General features: G+C 40.6%; 1 protein-coding gene across 1 annotated transcript in view; it reads right to left on the reverse strand.

Annotated features, from left to right (window-relative positions):
* Positions 1–3,402: 3,402 nt before the first annotated feature.
* The window catches only part of LOC113946802 (toll-like receptor 1), a 12,712-nt gene continuing 5,777 nt past the window's right edge, over positions 3,403–10,337 (reverse strand). Inside the window, exon 4 of the mRNA XM_027642601.1 lies at positions 3,403–3,538. Within this exon, the coding sequence (XP_027498402.1) occupies positions 3,403–3,538 (136 nt within the window). The remainder of the gene's footprint in view (positions 3,539–10,337) is intronic.

Here is a 10,337-nt window from a genome sequence, read left to right on the forward strand (position 1 = left end):
TCTGGGAAATATCTTCCTTTCCTCTGAAAGGAAGGTTTCTGTCTATATTGGCTGGCAGACTTTGTGGCACTGCAAGAGAACAGGATATGTTTCTCCACACTCTTATTGCACCAGTGCATTTTCCTTCTTTGTTCTATGCAATATAAACACTATTCCCTGCAAGATTTTTCCTTCTCTTGGAAAATCCCACTGGACAATGGAGGTTTGAGGAGAGGAAGAGTTGCACAGAGCTCTGCAGGAGGAGGCAGGTGGAGTGTCCATCTGCAGGTGGGTATATTTGAGCTTATGGAGCAGTTAGGCTGTGCTTCTACAGTCTCTGTAGTCCAACGGCAAAAAAATAATCTTGGAGATGCAAGAGTGTGAATGCAAAGAGCCTTCCCTTGGTGATAGACTTTACCACCTGTTCTGCTGACATCCACATACCCATAGAGTAAGATGAGAGGTCTGTACTCCTGGAGAAAAATGCTCCAACAGCAATTTCTATGAAATAGAAAGTGTTCCAGTTGTTAACAACTCTTGCACTGGGTATATGGAACTGGCAGTTTTATTTAAGGAATAGAGCCCTGAACATGTGCTCTACAAAGGGGAGAGCAGGGGTTTGCAAAGCAGGGGCTGGGAACATTCGTGCTTTTGTGAGGAAGATCCACATGCTTTGTTACAGCTACAAACATCCTCACCACTTCATTAGGGCTGAGGGAAGTAACACTGTATCTGTCTTCTTGTAATTGACCCTGATCTGCTCATCTATGGCACTGAAAAACTTGGGACATTAATTGGTCTTTTTTTTTTGGCAGGCCAAATTGTTATTGACATTGAGGAACTTGTAGGAAAGAGACAGATATTAATAAGCAGCTCTTCCAGACTGGGGATTTTTGTTGGATATTTTTATTGTCAGCGGTAGGAGAATTGGCTTTTTAATGGCAGTTTCGTAAATATAGGTGCATCACTGCTGAGAGGCTGTGTAGAACCTTATGGCATCAGTCACAACTTCACAGACATTTAGTATCCTGGGATGAAAACAATTCTCTGTTCCGTTCTAGGGAAAAAAGCAGATACTATAAAAATAAGCAGTCTCATGGCGACTGGTCCCATTTTTAGCTTAACAAATGCAAATGCATAAAATTTGGGATGTTTAAGGAACATTTCTTTCCAATGCTCTGTTTCTCTTTTGAGGCTTTTATAAAATGTTTTCATTAATATGTTCTCTTTTTAAGTATTTTTTTAAAATCAGAAACAAAGATCAAGTACCCTAAAAGCAGAACTTCTTTGTAACTAAGAGTTATTTCAGATAATTTAGTCTAGGTTATTTGCTATGTTAATTCATAGCTTATGTACATTTTTCCTGAAAGTACTTATGCTAATGGTGGGGACAAATACAGTAGAGATGCAATGGAACTTTAAAATATCTTCATCCATGTGCCTTGTGAATTAGGACAAGAGAAATTTAAATATAAAATGTAAGTTTTTGATATTATTTCATTTAAATGCCTTCCTTTTAGGATTTTTCACTTGTGTCTGGGATATCTTTGTGGGATGCCAAAAAGGTCACGAGCAAATACACTTTGATCTTTCAGCTGAATGTGAAGTTACAACTTAAACAGCACATCTTGATTTTAGCAAACTTTGATTTGAGGGATACCTTGTAATTTTTAAATATACACAACTACTTTTCAAAGCCAGTCCTTCCATCTTTGCCCTAAAGAAAAGCCAGTTGAAATAGAAAACCCTAGTCCTGGAGAATGTGTATAATTAAAAATCCCACTTTTTTCCCTAGTTGTATTGCACTGGGCAGCTTATAACAGGTAATACTGTTCTATGAAAATGTGCCTGTTTAAGCCATTTGATCATAATAAATTACTGGTTTCTAATACAAAAAGTTAAGCATGTATAAATGTGTGAGGTTTATTTAAATATACACCCACCATTCTGCAGTGATATTTCAAATGCTACATCTTGTCCAAATATGTTGTTGCTGTCAAGGTTAGCAACATGTAGATGAATACGAATCCTTTCTATAAAAATTTACAAAGCATGTTACATCTCTTAAGAGGGCTACACCAGTTTTCATTATATTTTACAGATATTAGCACTTTTTAAAATGTAATTTAAAGGGTCAAAATAATCTTTTTGCTTAGCATCTATCACCTGCAAATATAGCAAGGATGTTTTATTTACTTTAATACTTCTATAAACTATGCAGAATTTTTTAAATAAAATGTAATATATTTTATAAGCTAATAAGACAGAATGGGTAATTAAAGGTTTCTAGCGTGCATTACTATAACTTGCAAATATGGAAACATTTTAGTAATCTTTTCTTACTAAAGATGTGAATGTTTAATGTACTTTCACTGTTTCTACTTTGGTAGTCCAATGGGAATTCAGTAATGACATTTTGTCATGTCAAACTGTGAACATAAATTTGTACTGTACAGTTCTCATACTATAGTATACAGTTCATATGTATTATACTTGTTAATAAAACACTCAGAATATTGTTTGTGGTCATGTTGTTGCATGCTGCAAGACAAAGAGCATGACGCAGGTGTGAGGGTTGGAGGAATGCCTGGAGACCCCTGTAGGCTCTGGGGTTTTGGGTGGCCATTCTGCAGGACCCGTGGCCACTTCCCTTGTGTGACGGCCCCACACGGGGCCAAGGGCAGGAGCACAACGCACTACCTGGAGGTACCAGCGCTGCTTCCAGCTCCTGGGTGCTGGAGGAGCTGTGCTCAGCAGCACACTTAGTGGCAAGCTCACGAAAATATTTTACTTGCTTCTAATTAGTCCACTGACAAGTCTGGAGCACCAAAGGCAGGTTTGCTTTTATTATCACTCACAAGATGACTGACTGGGCCTGTGAGTAGACTCACACTGCCAACATGTCAACATGTATAAGTCCTGCTCACCTTTGGGCACACCTGCAGGCTTTGCTGAGAGATGATGAAGAATGGGGTTTTATTTATTCACACTTTTACAGATGACTAAAAAAGTAAACCTGGTTGAATTCACTATGCATCTATAACATTTCCAGTTCCTGCTAATTGCATTGGGATGTCAGTCTATTGCTGCCAGGGACCCTGCAGATCAGCGTGATGAGCACCTACACCATGCTTTGGTGACAGAAGGGAAAGCAGGTTACAGTGGAAATGAGCCATAAAAATGAAACCCTGCAAACAGAAAACAGAATGTGAGAAAATGACCGGCTTGTATTTCTTGGCCTCCTACTTGAAAATAAGGACTGCTCATTGTAAAGCCAGAGTCTGCTCACATCATGCCGTTGATTTCTAAGGAGGGACCAATGGCAGGGGGACTGAGTCACAGCCACGGATCCAGCGTGCGAGCTGCCAAGGGAAAGGGCTCATCCTGACCTGTCTTCTCTAGCCCACGCACACCTGCAAGAGGCTACTGCAGTTGCTGGGCTGATACGATTATCTCTTTCAGTTTTCCTGACTCAAAAATCATTGTGTATGTTCTAGACCGAGCTATCATTTTCAGGAAACAGTGATAATTTAATCGGCCACTAGGTGTTCCCCTTAGTCTGAGAAAAAGGCAAAATTTAAGCTTATGAGATTGTAATTTAAGATATTTCTTTTCTCGTATTTGAGAAATGAAGCTGTTCTCTCTGTCTTACCTGGTATCATTGAGTCTGATCCTATCATACACAGAAATCTGCTCAAGGATTCAAAACTGATCTATGTGTCTTTACTGCAATTTTTAGCCATAAAAACATTTTAATGTACCCTCTGCAATTTAAACTCTGGCCTGGTTGAACAGTAACTAAGCCAATACGCAGTGTTGCTTTCATATGTGCTCCCAGGCTGGTGAGCTCAGGAAGAGCAGCATCTGACACCATTTTTATAAATATGACAGTATTTTGAGAGTTCTACCAGATACTCGTGTCCTGTAAGTCTTCAAACTTCTTCGAAAGAAGAAGGTCTAAGAACTCTTTTAAAAAAAAAATCAACAGTGTATTGCCTCATAAAAAGCAGTGAAGGAAAGCATTTGCTGCATTTGGCCAAAAAAAAATACATATATACAGAGTTTCAGGGAAAAAGAAAATGGAAGTTCCAACAGAGAAGTGATGAGAAATATTGTCAAATAGTAACTTAAAAGAGAAAACCAGCAAATACTGTAAACCACAACAAAAAGAGCCTGCTTTAGCAAAGGAACTCAGAGGTGTATTTTAAGAAGCTGTTGTGTACGGTGTGTAAATAACTGAAATATTTGGCATATGCATCAAAGATCTGTGAAGTGGGAAGGACAGAGTATAAAGAGGTGTTACAGTGTTAATATCCTAAAACAATATACATGGCAGACTCAAGAAACTATTCCTTTCACATCCACCTAAAACTTAGGTTTCAGAACAGTCTTAAAGGTGAGAGACTTTTCCACGGCCCAGACCCTCTATGTTTTTAAGGACATAAACCCCAGTTTGCTGATGGGATTACATTTACAGAGACTGGAAACCCTGATTTGAGAAATTTACTTCCTCTTTTCTCATCTAGTTAACAGATAGACTCTGTGTCTTTAGCCCATTAGCACTAAGTGTGAATGCTAGTCATGTCCTTGGACTGTAATGTCGGGGGGGTAGAGAAGTCTTTCAGGAAGGAGGAGAACAGATTTTCTGCTAGCATTCTCCACTTCAAAGTGCCAAGGAACCCTAGAGAGGTAGAATCATAAAATCATAGAATCATAAAATGGCTTGGGTTGGAAGGGATTTTTAAAGGTCATCCAGTCCAACTTCCCTGCAATGAACATGGACATCTTCAACTAGATCAGGTCACTCACAGCCCTGTCCAACCTGACCTTGAATGCTTCCAGTGATGGGGCATCCACAACTTCTTTGGAAGCCCTCTTCCAGTGTTTCAGCACCCTCATTATAAAGAATTTCTTGCTTATATCCAATCTAAATCAACCCTCTTTTACTTTATATTATTTATATTATTACTGCTTCTCTTATCGCAACAGTCTGACCCCATCTTTCATATAGGCCCTATTTAAGGACTGAAAGGCCACAGTAGGTCCCCCTGGATCCTTCTCTTCTCCAGGCTGAACAACCCCAGCTCCCTCAGCCTTTCTCATAGGAGAGGTGATTCAGCCCTCTGATCATCTTTGTGGCCCTTCTCTGGACCCGCTCAACAGGTCCATGTCCTTTTGCTGGGGACCCCAAAGCTGGACGCAAAACCCCAGGTGAGATCTCACCAGAGCAGAGTACAGGGACAGAATCACCTCCGTCGCCCTGCTGGCCATGCTACTTCTGATGCAGCCCAGAACACAGTTGGCAAGTGCACGGTGCCAGGTCATGTCCAACCTCTCATCCACCAGCACCCAAAGTCCTGCTCAGCAGGGCTGATCTGGATCTGCTCATTCCCCAGCCTGTATTGATAACCAGGGGTTGCCCCAACCCACTGCAGGACCTTTCACTTCGACTTGTTGAACCCCATGAGATTCTCACAAGCCCACTTCTCAAACTTGTCTAGGTCCCTCTGGGTGACATTCCATCCCTCAGATATGTGAACCACACCACTTGGCTTTGTGTCATCTGCAAATTTGCTGAGGGTGCACTCAATCCCTTTGTCTATGTCCTTGATGAAGACATTAAACAGAACTGGTTTCAGTACAGACCCCTGAGGGACACCACTTGTCATCAGTGTCTGTCTGGACACTGAGTCATTGACCACTGCCCTCTGGATGCAACTGTCCAGCCAATTCCTCATCCATCAAACAGTCAACTCATTTTTGAGTTATGAGTAAGGCAAATTTTTCTGTTGTGTTAAGAGGAAGGAGATTTGGCAGAAAATAAACCCCCTGGCTTTCCAGCTAGTCCTCAGAGATCAAAGGGGCTGAGGGAGGCTGGGCTTAAATTCTGAGTAATAGCCAATTTGGCACTAAGCAACAGAGAAATGAAGAGCCAACAGGGCACTGTAAGTCTGACCACGTCCACTGAGAACTACCATGATTATGGATGCAAGAACAGTGCGATACAATATAAGTCTGTTTGTATTCAATGAGTTCTCACAGACTGATTAAAAGTCTGATTGTGTTCAGTAATTCTCATTGTCAGATGCAAACTAGTGTAGTTTATTGAGCTACAGAAATGCAGGTTCTTACTGGATTGCTGATGATAAACACTGTCTGCAGAAGCATACACGAATGCATAAAATATGAATAATACAGCCAGCAACAAATATATTAAATTGTAAAATAACTATATAGTGCTAAAATGTGATCACAAACACAGGACAGCTTTCTGAATTTTCCAAGGGAGCACTTGGTATTGCCAAGTGTTCTAGTCTCATCCCATATGTGTTCCTATGGGAGAGGAGGGACAGCCTATCAACTGTCCCAGGACACAAGAGTGGAATGTCCTCTGACCTCCTCCCCCACTTAAGATGTATTGTTTTCTTTGAGGGAGGGGAAATGGTAGAGTTACAGGTGATGTAATTTCATGTCTAGGTGTAGTTTGAGTGACTTTAGTCTTACACGTAAAACATGTACAGGTTTTACTTTATTAGCATATGGGGGGCGTGAAAAGTAATATGCATTTTTGAGTTAATGAAGCAAAGTTCATCTTTCAGTCACCGTTTGGGTGATTCCTTTGGTTTAGTTCCTGTTAGCTGTTTTGACTTTGGCAGTGCATGACCACAACACCTCCATGCTGCTCCGCCCTTTTTTTCATGTCTCCCTTAGGGCAGTATACCAAGCTCCCCCAGTGTTCCTGCTCCTAAGGTGTGCAGACAGCTTGCTCCTGGTGAACTGTTGCCAACATGTGCACTTCTTGCTGAGTTTTGTTTTTCAGGATTTTTCCACACTTATTCAATACATCTCTCTCCAATTTAGAAAGAAAGATGTTGTGGGGGACCATGTCAAAGGCCTAACAAAAGTCCAGATAAATGACATCTGTAACTCTTCCCTTGTCCACTGTTGTAGTCAGCACATTGTAGAAGGCCACTAGGTTGGTCAGACAAAGATGAAGTCAGGTAAAGGCTACAAAACTCCCATCCTACTTAATGTGGACTGGCTTCTGTGACTGAACAACTCCTTAGGTAGCTGAAAGCTGTATAGCACACAACTCTTAAATTATAGACAGATGTAGCTGGTTGTAGCTGAAATAAAAAAGCCACTAACACTTGGCCAGGTGACTGCCTAGGGGCAAATTGTGATGTAATGTGGTGTGATAGAGATGTAAAGAAAAATCCTGTTGTGAAGGACCTGTTAAGAAGGAAACAACTTGTAGCTTGTAACAGGATGCTCTGCAGATTGGGGATAAAACAGCTCCAACAATACCCTGTTTGCAAAGTTATCGGTGGAGAATGGATGTGGGGAGAGTAGGATTGTGTGAGCAATTTCTCCTGCATTTTTGTGGGCCTTGCCTTGACAAGGCCAGGCACAGATAGTAAAAAAAGCTGCGCAATCATTATGGCTTCAGGCTCTGAAGCTGAAACAAAGAAGGATCTATGCCAAAATTAAGGTGGAGTCCCAAAAGGTAAACATATGTACTCACCTCACGGTTGGACACCTCCAATAATCCAATTAGAAGTGGTCAAAAGGGTATGTTTACATTGTGAACACTTTCATGTAACAAGTAATGTAGAAGAGAAATCATGTGCCAGGGTGTAGGAGTATATAAAGGGTATCTTTTTGTAAATAAAGTGGACATTTTGCGGATCACATTGGTCATTTGCCGTTTGTCCCGAGCCCCTCGGCCGACAAATGGAGGAGGCAGTGTCATGTTGCTTTTGGTGCTGAAGAACACTGAAACCAGACTGACTCATCAATCCCAACCATCCTGAGGAAGAACAATGCTTCCTCATAGAAACTGGCACCCCTGAAGATGTGGAGGACCTGATAAAGTGCCAGATAAAAGGAACCAACAAGTGATGCTACTAATAACTTTGTTAAAGCTGCTGAGCTAACACAGATGGCCTGGAGACATCTGGCTGACAGTCAATCATATATAAAATATAAAAGCCCAGTCTCACTTTTGAGTGGTAGAGTCTTTAACATACCTGCTTGGAGTGTGTGTGCAGTTTCCCCCCTTGAGTTGGGACACCCCACAAGGTTACTCCTCCAGGCTGAGGGAACCAGATTTGCCCACAGTCGTTGATATGGGTGACTAACACCAATCTCCACGTACTAATTGTTTTTGCTAGCTTTTATATAGTTGCTTCAATATTACTTCAGAAATAGCACACTATACTAGTAGCTATAACTAGTAGTTATAGCTACTTATACTGTGTAGTAAAAATTCTGATTAAAGTTTTTTTAGCCTAATCACTATCATTAGCAAAATAAATTTAAATAAATTTTTTAAATGTAAATATATTTAGTTTACCATGCTTAATCCTGCAGGACAAAGTTGTATATAGGCTGAATTACACCTATATAAACCATTGACTAAGTCTTCAGACTTTGTCTGAAGCTCCCATTCCCCCTGCAGCAGAGCTCCAGTGGTCCACCGAGGCCACATCCCCAGGTTTAACACCTGTACTTCTGTGGAACATGCCACACATCTTGCTGTAAGTGGCTGGCTGGCCCACAAGATTTGTGAGGCACTTTCAGCAGCACTCCATGGTGCCCAATGCCTCTGGCCACGATGTTGGGTTGCCACAAAGCACAAGTGACATTCAGTATAGGGTAAAGCCTTCCTGACTTGGACTTCTGCAGAGCACTCTTTGTCTTCGAACACCTTTCCTCATTATAAACAACGTGCTTTTAAAGTATAGTGCATCCACCAGCTCCCACTGAAATACTGAGGGTTTAGCAGCCCTTCTTAAGGCACACATCCTGACTTTAGAAAGGGGGAGATCTCAGATTTGTTGTTACAGAAGTCGGTAGCCAATTCCTTTTACCTAAAATTAGATTTAGTAGGGATTTCTAGCTCTTTTTTCCAAAGCTCTACACTGGGAGCCAGGCACCTTGCATTCTATTGTGATCCTACCCTTTTAATCTGAACTGGTAGGTGGGTGCCAGCAGTATTTCAGCATCACTGGACACCAGGAAGTTCTCCCACAACTTCAGATTCACTGTTTCACCCAGCTACCATGCCTGGTGGGTGCCTGGTGAACCACCTCAGTGAGTGTTAAGGATCACATCCTCTTACTGGTTTGCTCACCTCACGTGCTGCTCACAGTTGTGATCACTGGGCTTTGCACTTCCATTGAGCCATAAGCATAATCATAAACCCCCACATCACCAGTTAAATGACACATGAAATTTAATAACAGATAAAGAATGGGAGGTTTATTGGACTGTCAAATAAGCACAGTAAACTACTAGATGTCTCCTATCAAAAACCACCATTAGATTTCAGCAGAGGAGTTATTTTCCAAGGAAATATATTCCTTTTTCACCTGTATGATGACCCTCAGCACCTGCTGTTTGAAAGAGCAAGGTAATAGAGTTCAGTGAAAGCCTGGAGATAAAAGGGTCTCACCCTCAAACATCAATCTTCTAAGTTTTAGAAAACAGGAAAAATACATAACCCAGTACAGCTTGATATGATCATAGCAGAAAGCAGTAATATTACAATATTATAAAAAATTCATAAGTTCAGATATTTACTATGATTTTGAAGACAATGAATAGTGAATTCTATGAAATCATTGACTTGGTAGTTATCTCTGGGCAAGTGGGAATATTTAGTACAGCAAAGGAAGAAGAATATTAAACAAGGATTAATGGATCCAAACATTCAGCACCTACCTAGGAAACTCTCTCTGTGATGGAGGGAAAGACTTCCAAGAAGGAAAACAGGCTAAAGGTATAGAGATATTGTACCTATGACATCTACTATATCCATGTACAGGAAGAGTTTTAAACACAAATTTTCTTCTTTTGTTATCTAATTAAATCCCAGGAAGCAGATGCTTACAATCTTAACCCCACAACATTCATGTCAGAACAAAGATTAAATGCATTCCTTGGCAGTCCTGATGATGCTGAACCAACCGCTATCATCATTACTTTCAAATATGCCTTTCAGTGGGAAAAGTATGAAATTTATGTAACCCAAAAATAAGGTCAATCACTATGAAAATTTCTCCCTCCCTCTCTTTGTTGATGATGGACAACTACAGATGACCTCTGACTACTCTGATGACTAGAATTTGCAATAGCAATCTCTATAGGTATCACAAATACATTTTGCAACAAACTAGCAATGGTGTAAAAAAATAGAAAAAATTATTAACAGAATTTAATGTAAAACAGTCAAATCAGTTATTTACATACTTATACTACTAAGTATATGTAACATCACTCTGGTCCTTATTTGCTTCAATGGCTGTGGGCAGGTTAATGTTAACAGCTGCCCTCAGGTTAGCCCAGAAAAGGGC

The sequence above is a fragment of the Corapipo altera genome, unplaced genomic scaffold (genome assembly GCF_003945725.1).
Source record: "Corapipo altera isolate COAL_440 unplaced genomic scaffold, ASM394572v1 22, whole genome shotgun sequence".
In the NCBI taxonomy this organism is placed as follows: Eukaryota; Metazoa; Chordata; class Aves; order Passeriformes; family Pipridae; genus Corapipo; species Corapipo altera.